Below are 26968 nucleotides of genomic sequence, written 5' to 3' on the forward strand. Positions count from 1 at the left end.
CAGATAAATGGAGAGAGAGGCTTCAAGTCCCCAACAAAAGTCAGCCACTATGGTCTCTTTAAATACTTAGATCTGTTTTATTCTATTTTTCAGTTTCAATCAGAAGGATGGCTTAGATGTAAGTATTAACGTTATAAAGTGTTCTTAACGTACTCGATCAACAGAAGAAACTTGATAAACAATCCCTGTGGTTGTTTTTTAATCCCCATTTAACTAAATAAAACTTGGCAACAAATGATTAAGATACAACAATCCTTATATAAAGAAGAATGTGTAGTTATTATAAGTAAGAAAATATGTTTAATAAGAAACAAAAAACACATTGAAGAAAAAAAGACAGAGTGAATGATTCATAGACAATCAGACAAATAAAAGTGACCAAAGGAAAATGAGACAAACATGTTGAACTGGAGAGCCTGAGATCAATAACCTACTGGATGGACTATAGCACACCTATGGACATCTGACATGGGGATACCTGGTAATCCCTCAGTATGATCCGGAGAGTCTCTCTCTGGGATCAGATTTGGATCACAAGATAAAATAAACCATTTAAAATAAAAAATAAGGCAAACTTACTTAATTTGGTGCTTTTTATTACACATTTTCTTGTTTTGAACATTTCTGTTTGCTTCAATGTCAAGATTTTTTTATTTTTTTTCTGATTCAAAACTCTTTTTTATCTTTAAATATGTAGAAAGTGCATATGAATAGTAAATGGATGGAAGTGTAACCAAATTATGTGCCAAATATTTTTGGAAAATGTAGTGCAGAGAGCTTGGTTAAACGTTGTGCACAAACCAACGCACACACACACAAAGTGACACCGTGGTCAGGGGTCCCAGGTGTCAGAGGTGTGGGACCACGTGACTGAACTGCCTGCCCCCGCCATGTTGCGTTCACGAAATGAGGGACGTTTTAAGTTTCACGGTTACCTTTCACAATCGTAAGATCGTGAAATACTCACAGATTGACCCTAGTAAACAGCAGGTACCATACAAAACATAGTAGAAAATGGTGAACATATTTCATTCCTAACATGATCGTTAGCAAGTTTGGGCGTTGGAATTTCCCACGTCCCCAAAGTATCCGCACCTGCGTTTCTCGCTCCTGATGGACACTAGCAAACAGGTAAGTCTCGTGTTCTTATCAAGGTGCTGCCCGGTTTCACGCTTTCATAGCAGCGATATCACATGGGAGACTATATTTTAAATGTCCACAAACCGTACAAGAGTCTGCCAGGAAAACAACCGAGAGAGTTTCTTCTTAACTCCTATTGGCCCGGCCTCGCGCCAAGCCCCGCCCAGACTCCCGGAACAGGAACCTGTTTGTTGCTGCTGCTGCTGACGTTGATGCTCGCCTCGGTGACGATGGCGTCCACGGATCTGTCGCTCCTGGATCTAACAGACAAGGAAACCCGGGAGAAACTGTCCCTATGGGACCGCCGTACGGAGGCCACGGCCCCCCTGACGGAGAAGCAGATGGACTCGGTTCTGGAGATCCGAGCGGCGGCCGAAACGCTGTCTGTTCCCTCGGAGGTGAGGAGACTCTGGGCACGGCTAGCTGGCTAACATGGATGCTAGCTGCATTTCTAAACGCTGGAGAAGTTGACTTTACGCTTAATCTGCCTCTGTGTGAGAAAGAAACGAGTTCTCTGGTGTTTAAATGCTGCTTTGGGGCGACTTTGCCCTAGTTCAGCCTAGCTGGAAGCCTGTTTTAGTTATTGTTTTATTTTTATTTTTGCAGCAGGCCATGTTCCAAGTTAGCTGAAAGTCCTGTCTTGTTTTGCAGCTGCCCATTGAGGATCTGTGCAGCCTGTCGTCTCGGTCCTTGCAGTCCCCGTTCACAGCGACGGTGCCTGCGTCAACAGAGGACGTCCTGCTCAAAGGCTTTCAGATGCTCCAAATGGAAACTGATCGAATAGAAACTGCACAGCAGGTAGGTTTAGCCGGTTAAACCTTCCCTGCTAGACATTGTTTATGTTGTCCCAGGGTGTAATGAGATGCTGTTTGTTTCCTTGCAGTTCTTTGCCTGGTTTGCCAAGTTGCAGACAAACATGGACTTGGATGAGAGCGCAAAGTACAGGTGCTGAAATCTCACCGAGCATTTGCTGTTTTTTTTTTCTTTTCAATGTGTGCTTGTTCCTGTAGGTGTAGTTTTTAGGAGAAGAGTAAGAAAAAAAAAGGCATTTAAAGTAAACACGCTGTTTCTCACACAACATACATCCTAGTCACATAGTTAAGACTCAGCTTTATGAATTAGATTGTTGCACAGTTCAATTTAGAGCTGCATCCCATCTGCTACCAGCCTTATGAACAAGGCCAAGAGCCGCCGGTGAAACTGGACACTGCCTCTCTCCCCCGTTCAGGACTTACAAGCGCCTGCGTTACATTAACGCACAGTTTACTGAGTGTATATAGCTTCTGTATATATATCCTTTTTATTTTATTGTATTATTATTTTTTGTCTGCACCATCAACACCAAGTCAAATTCCTTGTAAGTGCAAACCTACTTGGTGATTAAACTTCATTCTGATTATGATTCTGATCAGTCAGAAATTTTTCGGTAGAACACTAGTGCATTAAATGATTTTAATGCTCTGGGGTCTCATTTATAAAACTCGCGTAAGCACAAATGGGGTCTGAAACTTACATACGTCACTTTCCATGAAAAATTTGGATCTGCTTGATTGACTTGATCATAAGCATTCAAAACTGCAGTGTTACTCCTGCATGCGCTGGTGACACATAACTGCACATAAGGAGCTTTGACATAACAAATAAATGCCCACAGGCCATCTTAAATAGTTTTTCTACCATCACATTTATCTCCTTGATGATCACCATGGTGATGTGTACAGATTAACGCATAAATTGTGACGAGGTGTGCGGCAATTACTTTTAATGGCTGTAAACGTTCAAATACACTTGTGCGTAATCCTGCGCGGTGGATGCATTGGGACTACAGGAGGAATTTGCAAATGGGAGAATTAGGAGGGAAGGTGCTGGCTCCCTGTGGTGCGCTTAGTGGTCACAGATGCAGCACGTAGCCTACTTAGATGCTATTTGCAGTGTTTTTCTTTCTTTTATTATTTTTTTTTGGGCGGGGGCTGTTTTTATCATCACAGGGGAAACCTCTCCGCCTGGTCACCGTTCCTTCTCATGTTGTCAATCTGAACGCACAGCCTCAGAGGCATTTCAACGCGGAGCACGCCGTTCCTCCGACGTTTAAAACAGCAATCAAGTTTACTTTTAACAAGTTACTTTAATGTGGGAAACATTTGTACTTTTACCTCTGATTTACTTAAATAAACTCTGTGAATTTCTTTTCATAGTTTCTAGGCTTCAATGAAAAGAGAGACTAACAGTGGATTCATTTTTAAAACATTCATGGGGTGCTTTGCATTGACCATGTATGGTTGGACCAGGTACACAAACGTTCAGGTACAGCTGTGACCTATAAAGGAAAATTGTGTGCTTATGTACATGCACATGGTTTTCTAAATCAGAATTTCAATTTTTTGGACATATGTGCACTTTTTAATATGGATTCTAAACAAAGTTTTAGAAATGCGGCCCCTGACCTGTCAATACCAATGGCAGATGATTGTAATTTCTTTTTAAAATCTCTGCATTGAGACATGCTGTCTTTTTTTTTTAATACTTTCTGAATACCTGAAATTTTAATTTGCTTTAAGAATAAAAGCTTTATGGTAAAAGAAAAATGTCTTTTAACTCAAAAGTACAAAGTTACAGGACTGTCTCTTGTTTGCATCACTGAAAGCCTATAGTTGCAGTAAAACCCTCCAGGTTATGGAACAGATGCATCTTAATAAAAAACACTAAAAATAATGAGTGAAAGTCAAAATCTCTGAAATATACCCCTTAACTCGACAGATTATAGCTTGGTAAATAATTTTCTTTTTACTTTTTACACACCTAAAATGTACATTTTGTCACTTATACTTTTATCTCTCCAAAAGATGCATTTAGCAATAAACCGCAGATGCGCTAAACCTAGTATTCGAGAGCAAAAAGCTGTTTTAATATTGCATATTAGATTAACAAATAATTTAGTTTTTTACGTACAATGCATTTATGAGTAATAATAAAGTAACAACGTGTCATAAAGTGTTACATTTCAGGAATGCAACTTGCTGGTTAGTGTGATCATATGTAACTTTGACTTCAGCTTGAGAAAATGATGCAATGTTCTTTGTTTTCATGTAGGAGAACCAGAGATGATCTAAACAGCTACCAAGAACAATGTGATGCTATTCTGAAAGATGTGAACATGGCTCTTGAGCATTTGGATTCTCTTCAGAAACAGTACCTGTTTGTGTCCAATAAGACCGGGGCCTTGCATGAGGCCTGTGAACAGCTGCTGAAAGAACAAGTAAGGAAGCGAATATTTGTCACGAGCGAAGCCCATACAATTTAGATATGTTCCGTATCCACTGAGTGTCTGCACCGTCTTTTAGCTGTTGTTTCACAGTTCATTAAAAATGGTATTTACATTGGTGTTTCTTCTAGGAATGTCATCTTGGAGGATGATTGTGCAGGCGCTAACCAACACAAACACTTACACAGTGTGTAACTAATTTGGCTTTTAATTAGAAAAAATCAAGCATTGCTTTTATAAATGCATATTCTGGCAAAGTCTAATAACCCCACATCAACAATGAAAGCATTCTCATAGCTTAGAATTAGTTGTTCATAAATGTTTGTAATTCATTTAGCACACAACTCGCTAAATGAATTACAAACAACCTCTCTGTCAGCTATATAAACTAGTAATTCTAAGTTGTAAGAAAACTTTCCTTTTTGATGTGAGGTTATTCGACTTTGCCAGAATGTGTATTTATGAAAATTATACTTGATTTTTGCTAATTAAAAGCCAAATTAGTTACACACCGTGTTTTTAAAGGACTTGATTTTTGAATGACAGTAAAATTACGAGTTATCAGAGTCTATGTTTCTGTTTGTCTCTCATTATGTATTTACATATTGGTAAATACATAATGCCAATGGGAGTTTTTCTCCTCTGACAGCCAAGCCGGGTCAAAACCTGTCACCTGGTGCTGTGTTGATTTCTTGCTGCTTGTAAGAGCCGTGGCCTGAAGCTCTATTTTGTACAGTTTGATGCAGAGTTGTGTTTGCTACTTGCAGGAGAGTGAGTGCTGTTAACCTGATGACTCAGGGGGCGCTTAAAAAAGGCAAACGTCACTCATGGTGGAGTTCCTTTGGTGACAGAGAGAGCACAAGATTTTATAGGCAGAAAGTGTGTTTATGTATTTTAAATATTCAACAAAATATATGAAATGTAAAAGGTTAATTATGCCCTTCAATGTTATTTACATATAATAATAATAATAATAATAATAATAATAATAATAATAATAATAATAATAATAATAATAATAAAAGAAGAAGAAGAAGAATGATGTTATTAGAAATTATTATAGTTAAACATTTAATATTATTAAAATTAATATTATTATTATTATTATTGAGTATTTATTTGTTGCTATTATTCAAGTGTAATATCTTTTAATAATTCTCCTTTTTACCGTGATTTAAACTGTTTAATGTTGGGACAAAGCTTGAGCTCCTCATTCAGACTGTTCCAAAGCTTCACCCTGAATACAGAAACTACATAGTGTTGCGAAAATATCTTAATTTACAAAATCTGATTGTTTCTTAAAAGGACAAAGTATAGAGCTGTTTTATACAAAAGATGCAGCCTTAAATGACTTCTGATGTGATCTACATTATTTAGAAAATAGTGATTATAATTAGCTGTGTAGTCGGGGTGGGGGCCTCTCCAAAATAACCTGAAGGAACTGTATATCCAGAAGAACGGGGGACACGGTATATGTTTTTATTGTCTTGTGTCTCGTGTTGGGGGATAAACGGCATGTTTCTGGTCTGCTATTAGGAAATCTTATTTATACTGATCTGTGTACATCTTTCAAGTACACATACTTGTTTGTTAGTGTAAGAACTAAATATGAAGAGTACTTTCCCTACCTTGTTTTAACTGTTGTCTGTTAATTTTTTTCCCCCTTACAGTCAGAGCTTGTCAACCTGGCAGAGAGCATTCAGCAGAAACTGTCATATTTTAACGAGTTGGAAAACATAAACACGGTAGGCTGCTTTTTTTTCTGCACATTGCAAAATCTAACACATGCACTGCATCATAAAGATCCTATGGTAGTTTGCGAAGAAAACTTGTATGTTTAGAAATAAATACATTTATAGAAAATAAAGAGAAGTGACTACTACGTTGTTTATTCTCAGAAACAAGACTTTCATAAAAGTCTAAACAATGGAGACTCTGATTTTAAATGATTTCAATCTTAACTCTTTTCTTTGCAGAAACTGAATTCTCCAACTTTGTCTGTAAATAGTGAAGGTTTTATACCAATGTTGTCCAAATTGGATGACTGCATAGAATATGTTTCCTCGCATGTAAGTAACCAGTAAAAAATCAGAAACTGAATATGCTTTAAGCCATTACTGCATGTGATAGTGTTTCAGTTTTGTTATGAAAGTTAATGAATAGCTAAATGGATTGTGTTCAAGACCCATATAATAACCAGAACTGGTGTCCTTTCATACTCTGTGTGTTTCTATGTGATCTATGTTAAGGAGGTCTAACTGTTTTTTCTTTTTTTCTTTTTATTACAGCCAAATTTCAAGGATTATCCAGTTTATTTGGCTAAATTTAAACAATGTCTGTCTAAAGCTATGCACTTCATGAAGGTCTACATCGTAAACACTATGCAATCTCTTACCAGCCAGTTAACAAAACGGGTAAGGATAAACTATAAATGATCTATGATGGGGATGAGTCTATGTTTACTTCCTTTGTTGTATGTCTTAATAAGTATTAGTTTTATCGTAGACATTGTCTGAGTGTTGCTATTCTTCCTTTTTAGAAATTTGAATGATGAAACTAAAACAAATCTAAAAGTTTTGCTTTCTTTGTCTTTTACAAAATCCTAATGGAATAGATATTTACATAGTGTTGATTGTCCAAGTGCAAGCACAATGCTGATTTTTACAATCATACACAGGATTTTCAGTTCTAAGTAAATCTTACATTTAATCATTACAGTATTAGGCCACAGAGTTTTCATTTATTTACATCTCAAAGTTGTTTGCTGATGTATTTATTTTTTGTTTCTTAGACCATTCTTGTGGCTTTAATTATAGGCACAGTATTTTATCGATGACTTTTTAAAATTTTCTCATTTTACTGAGTTTTATACTTGAAGGTATAGTGGACAATCTTGTTTGGCTTTCTGTTTCAAGGGATCATCTTATCTATTGGTTGTCCCACATGCATATCATTGTGATTAGCTACCATAACGCCAATTTGCGTACACGTTCCTTGCTAGTTTCCTCTTTCTGGCTGCACACTTCTAGTGTTTATGCATCCAGTGAACTCGGGTTTCAGCCGCTCATTCTAGCTCCGCTGCTCTCACCGTATACTTTGAAAATGGCTAATGGTTGCGTCATCCGGCCAAAGGAGGGGCGCGGCGTGATGTGCGCCGAGCTAATAGCAGCTAGCCTGTTGGCCGGCCAGGCTTCTAATACGCTGGGGAAACCCTGATGTACATACGTGGTTCTCCATGGGAACAAACACACACACATCGGTAGCAGCTCTTAAACTGGAGATCAGAACAGCGGAGCTACGATGAACGGCTAACACTGAAACTGAGCGCTAACCTAGCCGCTAAGCTAACCGGATACGTAAACGACAGAAGTGCGCATGCATAGCCAACAAGTGGAAACTAACAAGAAACGAGCACACACATTGGCATTACGTAAGTGCGTCAGAATGATTGACATGTAAGACAACGAATAGATAAGGTGATACCACTGGAACTTCAGGGACAGAAAGGGGTGTGGGCAAGACCAATCCTCTGACCAATTACTGCAATTCACACCGAATGGCAGTGATTGGTCACACCAATGCCTATACAGGAAAACCATTCAAATATTCTCCCAAAGTGGCTGGCCAATTATTGATCGACCTCTAGTCTTGTTATTGTAAATATGTAAAAAACTGCATCAAGGGCAGTGGTGGGAAGTAACAAAGTACAAGTACTTTGTTACTGTACTTAAGTACAATTTCCGTGTATTTGTACTTTACTTAAGTAGATTTAATAATGGATACTTTCTACTTTTACTCCACTACATTTAACAGTAAGTATCTGTACTTTCTACTTCACTACATTTCTATACAGCGTTTCGTTACTCGTTACATCCAAGACGCATTTCGGTTTTTTGATTTGTTCGTTAGTTTGAAAGTATCCAATGGCGAGAGCAGAATCAGTCCGCTGAACCAATCCAAAGCGGGAAATAACCATTAGGCCCTCCCTCAAGAAGAGCAGCACAGTACGCAGGACCTGCAGAATCATTAACTCCCAGAATGGAGTCCAAGGATAGTCATCCTCCAGAAGACCTGCCCCACCCATGGCCTTATTTAAAAGATTTCTTTGAAATAACTGGGTCAAAAAACGCTTCCTGGAGATTCCAATGCCGCCTTTGCCTTCCCCAAAAGCATGAAATTCTATCTTTCAAAAATTCACCATCAAATTTGAAAAAACATATTAAGGTAAGTTAAGTTGCTAAACGCTGTCGATATCGATCCCTGGAATTCTGATGCATAGAATAAAATATCTAAATCTAAACTGTCACAGGGGGTAAACACAATAAAAACATGCTTTATCTGCAGCATTGCTCATTAAAATGGTACATTACTGATTTATTAAAACTAAATACGATAGGTACACTTAATGACATTATATAAGCCGTTAGGTATTATGGTTGGCAAGTACTTTACTTTTAATACTTAAGTAGTTATAAAAGCTTGTAATTTCTTACTTTTACTTAAGTAAAATAATAATGTGGTACTTTGACTTTTACTTGAGTAAATTTTTGTCTGTGTATTTGTACTTTTACTTAAGTACATTGTATGAGTACTTTGTCCACCACTGATCAAGGGCATCAGATTTACATGCAAAGTCTATGGTGAACGCGCCTTGGAGGGCTTCGAGAGGTCCTGCAGCGCATCTTTTGCTTCGCGTTTTGTGCCGCAAATTTGGTTTGATGTGCAGGAAAAAAAAACTTTTTTTTTTTATGTGTTTGCGGCTCTAGTGCAGGGTTTCCCGCAGCGCTATCTTGGCGAGCCGGTCCGCGGAAAACATGTCGTTCTTTGGTTGGGGAAATCACTTTCAATGAGCCATGTCCCAGATGTATGTGAGTGAAGCTAGGCGGAGCGATACATGCATCTGGCTGTTGTCAGGTTAGATTTTCTGACAGGAAAAATATTTTTACTTCAGATCACTGATAAATGTTAACATCTAACTTAAGACTGATGGACAAGTACTCTTCAGCTGAAATGGGGCGCCTGTATTTGGTGCCCTGGTGGGAGATACAGGCTCCAGTGCTGGTCAGCAGGTGATCAAACCGGGCTGGGTGAGCCTAGATGGCGCTGAAAGCGACCCTCGCCTGCATGCTGCTCCTGCTGTAGGTGGTGAAACTCAAAACTCCTCTGAATTATCTGCTGAATTCAGGCACGGCGAAGATCATATTATTCAGTAAATAAAGTCAAGCCACTTTCTTGAAGAGTCTGGCAGAGGAAAAGAACAGGGTAGCTCCCCCCCAACGGGAGCCACATATCCTGTCAGAGTGTTCAGGCTCTACACAGCATGTCTGACTTTTATGTGCGTAATCGTCCATGTTTAGGCATTGGACACCTGGATGCTGAAAATGCTTTTGGTCTGGTGCAGCAACCAACTCGATGCAGCCACAGTACATGGCTAGGCCCATTTAAGAACTGTGTGTGCACATTTCCCCTGTCCTAAACCGTTAAGCGACCTCTAGCGCCACAAATTTCACATTTCACCTAACTGAATATTTTCCATCTTACCGTTTAAACTTCTGGCTGAGAAGATAGAAATATCTGTCAGTATGTGGTTGGCTTGCCCCTGGGCTACGGCGGTGATGCGGTTAAAGCCGCGTAATATCGATGATAACTGAAGAGGGGGGTTTAGCTGTACAGATGAATATAAATAACCTAAAATGTTCCCCACTAAAATTAAGCTGCAGCATAACAGTCCTAGAGGTTTCAGGACATTTATCATAATGTCACACTTGATTGTGTGTTTTTTTTCTGTTCTCCTCAGGATCCTATGGGTCTCACTAACGCAGACAACGCCTTTACGCTTTATTATGTTAAATTTAGAGCAGCAGCTCCTAAAGTTAGAGTGAGTATATTTATTTCCCGGAGATTTTTTAGCCGTTTATCTTGGGTTATATTCTGTTAATAAAAATCCAATTTATATTTACATGTCCTTCTCTCCAGTCACTGATCGAACAGATAGAGCAGCGAGCAGAGAAAATTCCAGAGTGAGTGTTACTGTTTTTTTTAATACAACTTGTTGTAAATATATTGTTTCCTATGGCTCAAAATTGACTGTGTCTCCTAACGTGAGCAGGTACCAGCAGCTGCTTGAGGAAATCCATCAGTGCTATCTTGACCAGAGAGAGCAGCTGCTCAGCCCCTGCATTACATCCACCATTACCGACTTGACCAAGCAAAACAACAAAGACCACTGTGCTCTGGTAAGGCATGGCGAGTTCAAAGCCAGAGCCTGCCCTTTAAATATTGGAAGATGACATTTTAGTTTACTTGGAAAGGACAGCATGGGGCCCCTGGGACATTTTCTGGAGTGTCTGAGGAGGCAGAGCCACACACTCGATAAATTAGCATGACCTGAGCTTGTGTGCAGGGGGGGGTGTCAAGAGATTTGACCTTTTTGTTCAAGTAAATTTATTGGTAGAAGGACGATCATGTTAGAATATCCTCAGAAATATTTCATTTTAAACTGCGAGTGAATAGACCCATCTGTTAAAATGTATCTGACCAAAAGCTTGGTGCAAAAATAACAGGTTAAATGTTTTTTTTTAATTGGAGTCTTGTTTAAAATGATGTATCTGTATTGTTGAAACTTTTCACAATTTCTCAAATTGCAACAATGTGTTTTAATGTAAAAAATTGCAGCCTTTAGATGCGCAGAGCAGGTAGTGACATGCAGCTGTATTCGCTGCCAATGGTGGTTCTACAAAGTATTGATTCAGGGGGACTGAATACAAAGGCAAAGCAACCTTTTCATAATGCACTTGTGACAAAATTATTAACTGAATGTCCCTTATTCTTCACAACCGTATACTGCTTTATTTTTTTTTTTTGTGTTATCCGTTATATAAAATGCAGTGATTAGTTGCAAACTGACAATATTTTATTAGGATAGGATATTTTTTGCAGCGACCCGTATTTGGAGTTTCTGAACATTTGCCAATTTCATATGTGTCCGCAGGTTCGAAGTGGCTGTGCATTTATGGTCCATGTGTGTCAGGATGAACATCAGCTGTTTAATGAGTTCTTCTCCAAGCCCACATCTAGATTAGAGTAAGTAGTAACCAGCCAACAAGCTACAATAGGAAATATCCAGAAACTGTGTGCTTGCTTAGGGTGGAATTTCTTTAAAATCCACAGTAGAAATTAGAAGTTGACAAATATTTTTGAGCGTTTTGAACTCAAGCTTCAAGTTGAAATTGAAGCTTGAGTTGAAAATACTGTTCTGAGCTTTCTAAGCTGTGAAAAGCACTGATGTTGGTTTTTCTTTTTTCAGTGAACTTTTAGAGAAGTTATGCGTGTCGCTGTATGACGTTCTGCGGCCGCTGATAATCCACATCATCCACCTCGAAACCCTGTCTGAGCTGTGCAGCATCCTAAAGAATGAGATGCTGGAGGACCATGTTCAAAACAACGGTAGGTTAGAGCTTATTCTCTTCGAAAAGGTTATTGTTAGACCTCACTATGTACATGATTTGGACTTTGCAACAACAAAAAAAGAAACATGAGGGAAAAAAATGATAAAATCAACAAATCATACTTGATCCAAAGCCAGCAAGAAGAGGTGGATCTTAAGAGCAGCTTTTAAAGCAGCCTTATCCCTCCTGAGATTCTGTTGTGTGCTCAGCACATCAAGCAGCAGCTAATCAGTTGATTTGTGTTACTCAGAGCAGGGATCCATGTATACTGGCTTAGGCTATTTTGGCCAGTTGCTTCTGCTGACTGTTTTATCACTTATTTATTTGAGCCTAACTTCACTGTCCATTATAAATACCCACGTTTGTCATATTAGACTTTCTTTAATGTGCCAAAGGTTCCATGTTCCTCAAGAAAAGACCCATTAGCGACACCTGAACCAAAAATAATGATCCATGTCTTCTTTTCTTTTGAAATAAAAAAACAAAGGGCTGTATAACCTTTAAGTTCTTCAACATAACAATTTAGCATTTACATGTAGTAATCGTCCCAGTTTTCAATCACATTTAAACATTAGTGTCATTCATAGGGAGAGCATTGCAATATTTATTTTCTGAGAATGAAATCGAAGGCAGCAGATGCAAAGCAAACAACAGAGGTCCAAGTACTGAGCCCTTTAGGACCCCACATGACTCTGGAGCAAAGGAGAATCTGAAAGCATTTAGAACCACACAAAAGAAGATTTCTTATTATATGAGCTTTTGGGATGATTTTTATTTTTTGTCATGGGGCCCAAAATTTCTGGTGGCAACCCTGGACAGCAGACAACAAAAACAAGGTTAAAAGGTATTATTTTAACAACACATGGAAAAGAAGTAGCACTGGCATGCTTCGCGATTGGCTCATTTTTGATGAAAGTAGCACTATTTACACTGAAAAGCGCACACCTGCCGTGATTTGCTGCCCTGTTGCAGGAACATGCGTCGCTCAGTAATACAGCATGTCCACATACAGATGGAGCTACATTTTCTTATATTTCCAATATCAACTCGTTTCTTATCCATATACGTTTTGAAGAACTGTTTTTAGGGCAGATTAAATCAAGGAATTCCGCTTTGTTATAAGCGTTGGTTGAATCGAAAGTTTTAAATATCTCCAGAATGTCCTCTGTTCTGCCGCAGTTTGCAATTACGCCTCACAGTCCTCACTTTGCAACCAACACAACAGTAGTTTAGGCTTTTTGTCACATCCAGACCTGTTAAATATACGATTATACGCATGTATGGGTGCATATAGAACACAGCTAGAGTGAGAGTGCGTTTTCCTCTGATGTTGATGGAAAGTGCAGAATTTAGTTTGCTGTAGAAATAATGTGGGATTGTGATAACTCAGGAGTGCAGTTATATGAAAACCACAATTGTACTTAAAAAGGTGGACTTTGACAGAGGAAGAGGTGTGATATTAATTGTTATAACATTTTAATACACTAAGTTGGATGTTCAAAAACTCATAAAAAGAAAAAAATTAAAAAGAATACACCAAATGCTCCCATAGGGTCCATTGATGCAAGGAAAGAAATATGTGCTTTTCTCTGAATGTTTTTAACGATGCAAACATCTCCAGGCTTTTTAATTTGAAGCATCTATAAAATCATAATATTAGTGCAGTATTAGATTATCAATGTATGTTTCAATGTATGTTTCAATGACAATAAAGATGATATTACTTATTACTTATTACAATATGTAATATGTAAAAAATATGTAATATGTAAAAAATCTAAATGAATTACAAGATGGTTTGTGGACAAATAAGTAAATGTTTTGGATTGGCCATCACAAAGAGCTGATCTCAGTTCCCAATAAGATTTGTGTTCAGACCTGAAAAGGTGTGCAGGAGTTAGGCTAGAAAGGCTGACACAGCTGCAGCAGGTCTGTGAGGATGAATGGGCTAAAATTCTGGCCAACCATTGTGAAAGGAGACCCAAGATCTTCGACACAAGTTGGTTAATGAGGTAATTTAGCAAATTAATGTAAATTTCTGACTAAGAAGAATGTTAACAATCATGTCTCTAAAACATTATGTGACTCAGTATTCTGGCATCTTTAGCAAATTGAAATAATTTTTTTAACCATAACCGTCCTAAAACCGGGAGGTTTTAGTAAGATTGAATGTCCGACTGGGAGCAGAAGAGGTTTTCTTTTTATACAGTGTATGTAAATGTCTAAATTTAACTGTGCTCATCTTAACCAAAATAATACATTTTCTTGACGATAAAATACTCTTATTGCTGTCTTTAATACCATTTGGTGGCTGTTTTAGCCCTCAAAATTGAAATCACTCAGATTTACTGTCGGCTCTAAATTTAGATAAACTCTAAATTTTAGGAATAACTACTTCCGAAACATCACAGGGAATTGCTGTTATACTGCTGTTCGGCTATTAATCATATAAATCCCTCCTCTACTTCAACAGTAATTCCGGCTATAAAACATCCCAATGCTTCAGTTAATGGCTTTTCCCTCTTTGACTTTTCAGAAAAAAACGCACATTTAAAAGCTGCTATGACAATCAGTTGTTCTTTTTTTTCAACTCGCTCTTCCTAGCACAGCAAAATACAAGTCTTGAGGTTTCTGTAGTTAAGCCAACATGTTGGATATGAACATCAGATTTCACAGTTCTTGCTCACAGTCCCTGTTTTATCATTTGTTAACGCTAAATCAGTGGTGTTATTCCATAATGACTAAACAAACCTGGAGGTTCCCATTAACTGCTTTAGTCACAGTAAAACCTGCTTATGCTACAGCAGCCAGTTTACATGGGAATAGAGACTCAAATAGATTAATTTCCTTAAATCGTCTACAGGGCTTTGCAGAAATATTCATACACTGAATTTTTTTTTAATTGTATTTTGTGACATTAAAACCAGCCACCTGATTAGATATTTCTTTACAGATCTACAAAAATAGTGCATGATTGTGAAGTTGAAGGAAAAGGATACATAGTTTACAAATGTTTTGTACAAATGAAAATATGAACTGTGCTGTAGATTTTTGTTGTATTTATTTAGTCTTTTATAAACCAACCTAAAAACTCCTGGATGACAGGCTAATGCCATACACGGTTGAGGAATGGTGTAGAAACTTCAAGAATTTAAAAATGTTAAATTTCTGTCCCGTTTCTAACCTTTTTAAAAGGTTTGGTTTCCCCTCCTCTACCTGACGTTGTCTATAACCGTTTACTTGATCTGCCCAGGCAGTGCAGATTGGAATTAAAATCTAGATCTGAGTTATACATTGTCCCCTTTTTATTTAAAGTGAAAGTATTTAGTGTCCAGAGTTAATACTTATTAGAACCACTTTCCGCTGCAATTACAGCTGCAAGCCTCTTTGGGTATGTCTTTAGCACTTTGGCTTATCTAGACGGAAACACTTAACTTTTGTCTAGTCTTATTCTTAAAACACCTACATTCAAAAAAATAATGCATTAATTCCAAAGTAAAATTAAACATAAGTCATTGTAGATAGTGATGGCTGAGGGCAGGAGGCATCTTCTCTAGTGGTATGTGCTACAATGGATCTGAAGAACCCTCTGACTGAAGACACTGTTGCAGGGGATGCTCTGGGTTGTCCATAATGTTCTTTATTTGATCATTTTATCTGTATCATCTGTAGAGACTATAAACTACAAACATGACTTAAAATGCAAAACATAGGATGTTCAAGTCTTGCTGCCGCTCCTTAATTATATTTAGGTCAAATTTCCAGTTATTTGTTTAGACTGAATTAACTCTTGGTACTCATTTCAGTTACTAGCCAAAACCCACAAATGTTTTATCCTCATTTTCCCTTTTAAAAGAGGATTTTAATCTTAGTGGAACTAAATCCTGGTTAAATAAAAAATACAATTATACAATTTACTTATTAGTCTTATTTTTTTTAACAGTTTAATTTAGCTAGATGTTCTCAATTTATTTTTTTCTCCTTCCTTTTATAGTCTTTCAATTTTAGGTTTTCTTTTATGCTTTTGTTATATCTCTGGTGTTTTCCCTATGATCCTGTTTGGCTATGCATAACTATTAAGTGCCCAAAGGCAATTATATTAAAAAAAATAGTGGTTCTTAATCAAAATTAACAAACCAGGGCAGCATCTGATTATCAGGAATTAATAGCCAAACACTTTTCTGTCTCAATCAACATTAGTTCAATGAAGCCTGGTGAGGTGTGTTATTATAGAATGATAGATGAAGGAGTGAATTCATGCTCTAGTATTCTCAAACTGCAAGCACTACGCACATGCAGAAGAAACATAACCAACTTCTCTTTAAAACCCACCAGAATTTAACACAACACTTCAATTTTACAGCTCAGGTATAAAGCTGAAGTAAAAAAAAAAAAAAAGTATGAGTCGAAAAAAAATCTATAGTTAAGCTAGTACCATTCAACCAAACTACAAGACAAAATAAAAACGAGGAAGGAAAATAAACAACAAACAAAATAGATCCTCAATGCAGCACTGTCTCTGTTCATACATTAATGAGTGTGTGTTGGTGTTTGTCAGAACCATGTTTTGGCACCAAGTCCACACGTGTACAGGAATAGAGAAATGGATGTGAGTGTGCCACAACGTCGGCTTACCGGCTAACAGTGTGAGATGTGCAATAAACAAAGCAGGGGTAAGCGTTAACAGCTGGGACTAAAGAGATGGCGGATGTTGTCAGACAGCAGGGGAAGCACCGATCTGATCGGGCGAGAAGACTGTTGCGTCCTCTCTCAGTTGGTGGCTGGGGAGGCGTTCCCTTACGGCAGTGGGGGGTGGGTTTTGCTAACATAGAGACACCTGTCACTTCCTGGAGAATCTATGCTAAGATTCTCCTCCTGCTGGACCTCAGTCAGCAGGCTACACAGTTTTAGTCTTAGTTTTCAACCATTAAAGTCCCTGAATAGACGGACAGATGACTGGACTCGGGATGCAAGGTTCTACTTTGAAGTTCCAACGTCTTTCACTTGTCCAGCGAACTCACAACGCTCACACAGGGTTTCTGCAAGACATCGTTTTTTGCGCTTTCTAACATACCGAATGTGACCGAGAGGCAAGTTCTTGTGTCTGTGCTGTGATTTTATAGCTCAGACATCATGGAAGGTCCCTCCTTTCTAGGGACTCCCTTGACCAATGGGTTTATTTCACACCGAGGTGTAAAATGTTGTTCATTCTAGGATTCAGAGTTCTTTCGTTTTCATATGCCGGTGCCCAAAAACGACTATGTTTGATATTGCATTTCCTTGATTATCAGTCTATATCCTTCACTACTCAATGCTCGTACTTGACGTATATGAAGTGTAGTACATAAAGTGTGTGTGTGTGTTTTCATGTGTCTGGGAGCTGTGAAAGGAACTGTGTTTTATTTGATTTCTTTAAAAGACTTTCTTGTTTCTGTATTAAAAGTATCTCAAGAATAGATTGAGTCTTTCATGTTGGTTGTGTATATAGCTCCTTTTCCCCCTGAAGAAAAGCCTCGCCACAGCACGATGCTGCCACCTCCAAGGTTTATGTTGGGTAGGGTGACGTGCGTTCTTAATTTTCCATAAGACATAATGTATTGCGCGTAGACCAAAAAGATTTAATAAGTGGCTTCTGCATGTAGTTTGTTGAACTGGATCTCATTTCAAGCTATCAGGGTAAAGAGGCTATTTTTTTATATGATTATTTTCTTTTTCTTTCACAATTATGCAAAACCTTGTCTGTCTGTTGCATGAAATCCCAAATTAAATACATAAAAACTTGTGACAAATCGTGAAAATTTCAAGATGTATCCATTATTTTTCTTTATTTGGGTATAACAGCTTAAGTATGACTATCATTTGCTTAAATGATTTATGTCTACCACATTTTTAATCAATGTTGCTGCTGGTGTACCCTCTAACTCTGAGCCTGGCAGCAATTTTTTTTTTTTTTTTTTTTTTTTTTTTTTTTTCCCTCTTGCGAACACCCTAAGCTAAATTGAGAGAAGAGAACCAAAGGGCTCATTTTATTTCATGAACCATTCCATCCCTAAAAGATATTAGTCTAACTAAAGGATGCCACCATTAAAATCCATTGAGTTTGTACAGATTGAAAAAGAGCCTGTTGTATGTACGTTTAAACCAACTCAATGTTTTTGTTGTAGCTTCTTGCCAGACTCGCTTGCATCTAACCTAAAGAAAAAAAAATGTAACTACGATTTGCTGAGGATAAAGACTGTAATACCCGATGGCTCATTTCATATTCTGCATTTGCTCTGCACAACACTTTGCTCAAATAAAATACCTCTGTGGAAGAGGAACCTAAAATGTAATTGAGGTGTAGATTTATCGTGTTTTCTCCTACTGCTGTCACAATTACCAGTTTTCTGCCTGCAGCTATTTTCTCGGTTTTCAAAGCTCGGAGTCTGTGTGTTGACACGGTTTAATGGTTACGCCTGCATCTCTAAAATACCCCCCCCCCCCTTTTTTTTTTTTTTTTCTTCCTTTTTTTGGGGGGGGGGGGGGTTGTGTGTTGCAGCAAATTCAGTAAAAGTGATTGTTTTCAACATTTACTACAATATGAAGTTTAAAGTGTTGAGAACATGGTTTAAAAAGTATATTTGTCTCTTAGATTTCCTAAAAGATATTTGCATGTGTCTGCATTTATACCCGAGCAGAATGCCGTAATACGCAAAACATACAAAAACAAATATGACTTAACTGCCTCTTTCCCCAAGCTGTTTTCATACAGGTTAATGACTGTAGTAATTATAATCATTGATCATCTTAGAAAGTTGCCATTATATGATAAATTCCTTAATGCAATGAGGTAAAGCCGGCTTAAAGCTGCAGCCCAGACACACCGCCGTCTGATAACGCTGACAGCCTGAGCTAAAATGAAACGAGTATAAATCTTTTCTGCTTTGAGCTCTGCGTCCGTCAGACAAAAGACTATAAAACAAACTCTCTCTTCTCGGAGAGAGGAGAGAAAGTTGAACATTGGTCAAATGAAATATTTAGTGGGTACATTGTTGAAAGCAATGCACTGAAAACCCCTAAAGCCCTGAAATCTCACAGAAGTAAAAGAAAAGGGAAAAAATGACTTTTTTTGATAAGGAAAAACACTTTCATAACACTTAGGTAAGTCTAGAAGACTCTCGAGGAGGTAGGTACATCTTATCGAAAAATACAGTTTAGTGTTGTCAGATAAAGGGATATACCTAAAGGTCTAAAATACCTATAAAAAACTTTTTTTTTCTGTTCTGGAAAAATCCACAGGATAGACTAAATGACACATCATACAAAAATATGTGCTTATTTGGGAGGTGTTGCAGATGGCTGCTTACAGTCGCTTGCAAAAGTATTCACACCCCTTGAACTTTTCCACATTTAGTCACATTACAACCACAAACATAAATATATTTTAATGGAATCTTAGGTGAAAGACCAACACAAAGTGGTCTTAGGTTATGTCTCTACCAGCTTTGCACATCTAGTGACTCAAATCTTTGCCCATTCTTTGCAAAACAACTGAAGCTCAGTCAGATTAGATGGAGAGCGTTTGCGAACAGCAGCTTTCAGATCTTGACACAGATTATCAAATGGGTTTGGGTCTGGAGTTTGACTGGACCTTGTTGTCCTGCTGGAAGGTAAACGTCTGCCCCAGTCTCTAGTCTTTTGCAAACTCCAACAGGGTTTTTCCACGATGGCCCTGTTTTGACTCCACCCAACTTCCCATTAATTCTGACCATCTTCCCTGTCTCTGCAGAAGAGAAGTGGGGCGCATGATCTTAAAGTTCTCATTATTAGCGATCTGAATGTTTAAAATACATATTTGGATTCCGACATCAGTCATCAATGACCACATTGTATTTGAATGTCCAGCATATGCATCCTGGCTTTTGCCATCTCAAATCTCTCAGCTCAGATCTCTTCTGTTCTCTTTGCCCACACGGTCTGCATTGTAATGTAACCGTACTATCAGAAAAGTCGCTCACACTTACATACTTTGATGTTGTAGCTGTCTGAAAGCATAACACAACTCTTGCCATCAAGAATATGCTTTTTATTTCTAGACACCCTTAACGCACCATGCGCTTGCTGTTCCTTTTTAAATAAAATGTAGTTTGTGTTTTAATGTACTGAGAGAAACATTACTCACATGATTTTAAAGACAAAAACTGTGCTGGTGTTTAGCCTTAACTCTACAACGGTCAGAGTGTAATGTTAAGCCGCAACTTAATGTTTCTAGTTGCTCTCTGCCTTTCTTGCAGTCACAACAGAAACTAGGTGGAGTTTAGATGGAGCACAAGCCTCAGGTAATGTTTTTGCATTTCAACTAAACGGAAGGTGTTATAGTCAGATTTAAAGCTTTCATTACTTATAACTCCCCACAGGAACACGTGTGTACAGCAACAGAAAGCTGACCTATGCGCGCACAGTGACACAGCAGTCACCAAGCGTTTACCTTTGAGGGTAAATGGCCGAGCTGTTTTTTTTTTTTTTATGTAAAGGGATTACAGTTTGCCCTAAAAGTTTCTCAAGTTACAGTTTTCATTCTCTTCTAAATAGTGCAGTTTGATCAGGTTAAAAGCAGCATTGGGTTCAGAGTTCTCCAAAAAGTTACGCCTCTCGCAAACATGTTCACATTTGTAAATATCTGGGCACTACACTTCTAACTAGCGTCACCCAGTCTACTGAATTCTATGTTTTAGCTTCTTTTTTAATTTTTTATTAGTTTGTTACTGTATATATATGACCTAATCTGTGGTCTCAGCTGTAATCAAACCTGGCCATCATCATAGTTTAAGCCATTCCCAGAAATCGGGGAATTTGTTGGGACGTTGGTATCGGTTGACCTGACCTCCATGTTCCTTCCTGTAGCTGCTCAGCTGGGCGCCTTTGATGCCGTGGTGAAGCAGATGCTGGAGGACGTCCAGGAGCGGCTGGTCTACAGGACTCACATTTACATCCAGACTGACATCATAGGTTACAACCCAGCTCCTGGTGATCTGGCCTACCCTGAAAAACTGGAAATGATGGAGGTAGGCTTCGCGTTTGCAAATATGGCTGCTTTTTTATGTCTTAGCATTAGGTGGTATTGCAAGCAAACATCATTTATAAACGCTTTGGTCCATTTTATGTGTTCTTGATTAATAGAGGTGATTTTTAGCATGGAAGCAGCTTTATAAAACTCTGATTTGTAGGTTTAAAGCCTTCCACGGTAGAGCAAAAATTTTTGGCATAACTACGGCAGCCAGAGCACCGTTCTGCTTGTTAGGGAGCTGGCCATGATGAGGGGGAGAGAAAAAAAAAAGCTTTTTAAAACTCTGAAATGAGTTGGGCTGCAAAGCTTTTTTAGATGCTGCTCATCTCTGTGGTATATTGTTGTTGTTTGTGTGCATAATGCATATACCCTGGTAGTGCAAACATATTCCCTGGTAATCTTTAGATACTTTTGCCTTTGTGTGTCTATCATTTTATTTATTTATTTCAAATGCATGTCTTTTTATTTCGGTTTTCAAAGACTTGCAGACTTCTGTAGCCGAGGAAAAGGAAACGAACAACAACTTCTCTTTCTAGTTACTTTTACTTTAAAACTCTCTTAACCCTATTTGAATAGGGAAACCTTTACTCTGGCGGATACGCGCACATTTTATGAAATGTGTTCATTTTGTTTTTTTTAGCAGATAGAACTTGTAGGGATTTGCCAAGTATTACTTTGCTGAGCTTTTAAAGGCGGCTTCTAACTTTACAGAATTGTATGTCGTCGTAGTCCATGTCCTGTTTTGAGCTTATCTCTTCGACAACAGAGAATCGCCCAGAGCTTGAAGGAAGAACAGATGAAGCAGATGTCACAGGAGTCTGCGTTTTCCGACGTGCGACTTGAAGACGCCTGACAGAAGAAGAAACAGTAACGCGGGTGTGTTTTTTTTTTTTTTTTTTTTTTTAGAAGGTTGTGATTTTCGTTTTATTCCATGGATTGCCATAATTCGCCTGATGATGTCCTTTTTGTTTTTTTGCACCGAAACAGGCAACGTGGAACCATCCCGTCTGCAGCCATCCGTCTCTCCTGCGGATCTGCACGGCATGTGGTACCCCACTGTCAGGCGAACCCTGGTTTGTCTGTCCAAGCTCTACAGATGCTTTGATGTGAGACTTCCATCTTTATGGGAAACTAATTTGTAGCGCCGCAAGATATGTAGTGTTTACTTTTAGCTCTTCCTTTTTTATCTGCTTGTTTCCTTACTCCAAGTCTTTGTCTGTTTTTTTTTTCTTCTAGAGAGCAGTATTTCAGGGTTTATCTCAAGAAGCCTTATCTGCCTGCATCCAGTCGCTGCTTAAAGCCTCTGATATCATCCTTAAAAACAAGGTTGGCACTCCGTGTTAAGTTTATTATGTGGCTATAAGTTTTCATACTGATAAAATCAGCTGATCCTTATGTGAAACTGTAAGGTTTGCACACCTGCAATCAAAGACTCACATATGATACATTTAAAAGTAACCTTTTTGTGTAAGTTTATGACCATACTTTGTTGTTTTATTTAAATTATTGTTTTTTTTTTTATTTAATTTTGTTGTTTTTTATATTTTTTACCAGCATTTCTCTTTGGATTTCTTTAAATTCTACTATATTTTAGTTCGTTTTTTTTCATATACTCTATTTTTTTTATTTATTTAAATGTAGTTTATTTCATTTTATTTTAATAATTGACATAGAATGGAGCTCCACAGAGAGTTCAGCTTACCCCATCCTTTATTTATGGTCTTTTCTCACCTCCAAATTTGCTGTCAGTGTCTGGTGCTCAGTGGCATTTCAACCTTCCACTTCAAATTAAAGCAGCAGCTTTAATCTCGGGGGACATGTTCCCAACAAATGTTGTCGATGTCTCTTTTACTTTGCTGGCTGAGCAATACATGACTCCAGCGTCCATATTTGTCACAGTAATATTCATGTTTGAGCGACGGCTAATCAGCAGTTAATGATTAGACCCATTCGCGTATCGTTGCTGATCCCGTGTCTTCGGTCTGGACCGTCAGCAGATGCCCTTTTTCCTGGCAGCCTGCAGTGAGGGGGGGGAGATGTAAACGCTGCGCTTTTCTCTTTTCCGCAGACCCAAATAGACGGGCAACTTTTCCTGATCAAGCACCTGCTGATACTGCGTGAACAGATTGCCCCATTTCACACTGATTTTGCCATCAAGGAAATCTCACTGGATCTGAAAAAAACCCGAGGTAAGCTAATTAAAGGCAGAGGGGGAACATTGGTGTTCAGCTCCATAAAGCCAGTCATTACATTTTCACGCTCATTAAGCAAGTTGTGCCTATCACATGCACCGGTGGCAACAATTAATGTGGAAATTGTAATCCAGCAACATAATGTACATTAACCGATGCCTCTCAGGGCAAAAGTGGCTCCTACTATCGCCCTTCATCTCAGTTACCGGCTTGTTGCATTTTCCAGCACTAGATGGCACTGTAATTCCACACCAACTCAGATTTAATCTCTCATGCTTTGTGTTAAGATGCCGCCTTCAAAATCCTGAACCCCAAGGCTGTTCCTAAATTCTTCCGACTCAATAGTCACAATGCCATACTTGAATTCCTGTTGGAGGTAGAGTATTTTTTTATTTTTTTATGTCTCCCTTCACCTTTCATACTAAACATACTATTCACTTGATGTGCTTTGATAGCACCCCGCCTAAGGGAGCTCCTGCTTGATATTGCTAAACCCTTTTTCTCTATGACCCCCCAGGGAACACCGGAGATAAAAGAGCACTACATTGACTCGAAGAAGGATGTGGACCGACACCTGAAGTTCAGCTGTGAGCAGTTTATCCAGCAGCAGACTCAGATCTTTGTGGGGAACCTTGAGGAGTTTCTCACCAAGGTAACAGTTAGAGCGAAGGCAGACTTAGCCTCAGGCTGAAGCAGCTTATCTCGACCTTCATTTATTTTTTTTCCCAGCTTTTGAATTTATTTCTTTTTTAATCATTTGTTTATGCACTTGCCAAAGAAGGTCTCAGTACTCGAGTAAAAAGCTTGTAAAGAATGTCTGCCCCTATAAAGAATTTCTAAATCGATTAATTGAGGAATGCCGCCCTTTTTCAATATAGATTGTCTGTTTAAATAGCAGTTATCTACGTTTTTTTCCCCCCCTTTTTTTCTTTCATACACGTCGCTCTATTTCAAAACAAATCCAGGTCAGATGAGCTGGCAGGTATGCTTCTTGTCAAGCTGTTTTGTTTTGGGCCGTATTTAGGTTTCAGCTCTGAAAACGATGGCCGTCCAAGGTGGTCCCACGTACAGCCTGTCTCAGCAACCTTGGGCTCAGCCAGGTAAGATTTGTCTCAGGAAAACATCACGCAGCAATTCATCAAAGCCCGTAAAGCAAATGCTAGAGGTTATGCCAATGGTTTTCTTTTTTCAGCCTATACAATGTCTCCCCTCCCCCCTCTCCCCTCTCTTTTCAGCAAAGATCAACGATATAGTGATGGCCACATACCGGGTGATGAAGAGCAAGCTGCCGAGCACTTTACAGAGCATGTCCTTGTACTTGGCCAATAGAGACACAGAGTTCATCCTTTTTAAGCCTGTCCGGGTGGGTTGCAGTAATGCAGAGGGTTGCCATTCTTGTTAAGTCATTATAACAACTAAAATAAGTTTTTTTTTTGTATCTGTTCAGGTGCCACCCTTTCTTACTATCTTTACCATATTTTTACAGTGGAAATTAGATTTTCAGTCAGTTACAATGTTACAATGCTTTTGTCTCTTATTGCAGATGATACTACAGTGGTTAATATTCTCATCATTAACATGACTTTTATTCTATTTTAATTTTGGGGTATTCAATGCATTTAAAATGTACTTTATTTCCCCAAAGATCACTCAAAAACACCCAACGATTAAACAAAAACAGTTTGTTTTTTTTAAGGCTAAAATATTTGCATGAACCCAACTAATATTTTTGGAACTATCCTTTAGTAAGTTAAAGATAAACCACAGACTTTTTGTTGGCCCAGCAATGCCTTGGGTATTTGATCACGCTTCCTATTAAAATTCAACCATGTTTCAGCCTTACTTACACTGGTTGCTTTCAAGGGTCAGCCTCCGCGTTTAACTGAAGTCCGCTGAGGTTGGAGACATCATAGAAGATTGCAGTTTAGGTCAAACCGTTTGAGCGGCATCAGAATCTGCTATTCCTTTCGATCAAAAGATGCACCCCGACACGTTTGATCGGCAGCCGAAGCTCCAAAAAAACGGCGTTGAAGCTCCAAGTTTAGAGGCCAGAGATCCCTCCTTTCTGTGCGCACTTCAGCACAGTTCATCTAAAGTGTTAAAGGCGACAGTTAATTCATGCTAAGTCCTGCTGAGTCCAGTCCAGAAGTGTGAGCTGTGTTTGGAATCATTGCACTACTGGAACATGCAGTTGAGTCCCAGGTTTCAATCACCCGACCCAAAATGTCACACTCTAAAGAAAAAGGAATGGTAAAAGGATAATACAGGCACCATCAAGGTGCAAGGATGTCTTTACATGAAACACCAGCTTCGCTGTTTAAAGTGAACCATGTTTAACATCAACATGAACGGAGAGGATGCCGACCACAAAAGAAGTGCCTGCTCCAAAGTCAGCACCTTTAGGCTTGACTAAAATGACTAAAATGTACAGTTGGCCATATTGACAAACAGTGGTTTGGTTGGCACGGTGATGGCAGCATCATGCTGAGAGCCTGGTTTGCTGCCTTGTGTATTACATGAGCAGGACGAAATAATAAAGACTGATAACGACCTTGGTGTACATGTTTCAACCATTGGACCTAAAATTTCACCACTAGTAGAATGGAAATTGGTTTAATTGATCAGAGACAAGCCAGAAAACGCAAAGGTGCAAACCTGTCAGGAAGTGGAAAATGCTGAAACGCCAGTGACAAAGTCCACAGTAAAATGATTTGGACATCAGAGTGGACTAATTTGGGGCTGCTCTGTACCTGCGCTGACGTTGATACCTTCACGCTTGTCAGACGTGGACAGGTACACTGTTTTCTGCAGAAAGCTTTATGGGCAGACGAGAGAAAGAGCTGTTTGGAGGAGTGGAGGCGACGATGGTGGTGGCAGAATCATGCTGTGGACTTGTTTTTATTCCAGCGTGTAGAATAACGACTGGGGAGAGCCACCTTCATGTTCTTCAAGCTAATCTCTAATCGGCATCTCAATGGTTGTAACTTGGACACAACTGGGTGTTCCAGCAGGAAAAGGATTCTTTTGGTTTTGGATTGGATAAAGCAGGCTAACATTAAGCTTCTGGAACCTCTATGTCTTAAAAAATTATGGATCACGCTTAAGAGTCAGGCCCGTGGCATGAAACCGAGTCATTTAAATGAACGCCACCACATTTGCTAAAAAAAAAGTGGTTTAATATCTAGTTAGTTATACCAGAAGCTTGTTGATCTCTACAGAAACTTTGTTTCTCTACACCTTCCTAAAGGACATTCAGATATCAGTGGGAACGTGTTTATAGTTAAGCTATATAAGTTAACTAATGGTCTCTGAGCAGGTCATGGCTGGTTTACACGGCAGGATCCTTAATCTAATTTTGTTTATTAATTTTTTTATTTTATTTTTTACTTTTTTCTTGCCCCGATCTTCCCCTTCTGAGAGGCGGCGACTGTCGGCGTGCCTCTTAAGATAATCTTAAGAGATATCCCTGCTGTGTGTAGTGTGTTAACGGCGACCGGGGCGCTCGGTGGAACGTCGGGTCTGCTCAGACCTCAAATCGGGGATATTCAACATGTTGGATTGTCGTGTGGTGTCCCCCGAGGACAAACGAGCACGCAGCCTGTTGAATGTGACGTGTAGCCAATATGAAGGCGAGGCGAGGCAAACCCAGAGAAAAAAAAAAACAACTCATCTGCTTAGATTAGTGCAGCAAATGTCTCCACTCCTTTAATTCAATTCAATTTTATTTATATAGCGGCAATTCATGAAACATGTCATCTCGAGGCACTTTACAAAGTCAAATTCAATCATATTATACAGATTGGTCAAAGATTTCCTCTATAAGGGAACCAGTTGATTGCTTCAAAGTCCCGACAAGCAGCATTCACTCCTGGAGAAGCGT

The 26968-nt window shown here is 38.8% G+C and overlaps 1 protein-coding gene across 1 annotated transcript in view; it reads left to right on the forward strand.

The window, feature by feature from the left end:
• Positions 1-1318: 1318 nt before the first annotated feature.
• The window catches only part of LOC105933603 (conserved oligomeric Golgi complex subunit 3), a 29063-nt gene continuing 3413 nt past the window's right edge, over positions 1319-26968 (forward strand). The window contains 22 exon segments of the mRNA XM_012873203.3: positions 1319-1538; positions 1792-1938; positions 2024-2085; positions 4231-4396; positions 6073-6147; positions 6379-6471; positions 6691-6816; positions 10200-10280; positions 10379-10422; positions 10512-10638; positions 11394-11485; positions 11709-11848; positions 20734-20894; positions 21663-21746; positions 21748-21772; positions 21884-22002; positions 22133-22222; positions 22965-23085; positions 23376-23464; positions 23606-23740; positions 24113-24188; positions 24324-24451. Coding sequence (XP_012728657.2) covers positions 1353-1538; positions 1792-1938; positions 2024-2085; positions 4231-4396; positions 6073-6147; positions 6379-6471; positions 6691-6816; positions 10200-10280; positions 10379-10422; positions 10512-10638; positions 11394-11485; positions 11709-11848; positions 20734-20894; positions 21663-21746; positions 21748-21772; positions 21884-22002; positions 22133-22222; positions 22965-23085; positions 23376-23464; positions 23606-23740; positions 24113-24188; positions 24324-24451 — 2367 coding nt within the window. The 5' untranslated portion in view covers positions 1319-1352.

This window comes from Fundulus heteroclitus, unplaced genomic scaffold, assembly GCF_011125445.2.
Source record: "Fundulus heteroclitus isolate FHET01 unplaced genomic scaffold, MU-UCD_Fhet_4.1 scaffold_168, whole genome shotgun sequence".
Classification (NCBI taxonomy): Eukaryota; Metazoa; Chordata; class Actinopteri; order Cyprinodontiformes; family Fundulidae; genus Fundulus; species Fundulus heteroclitus.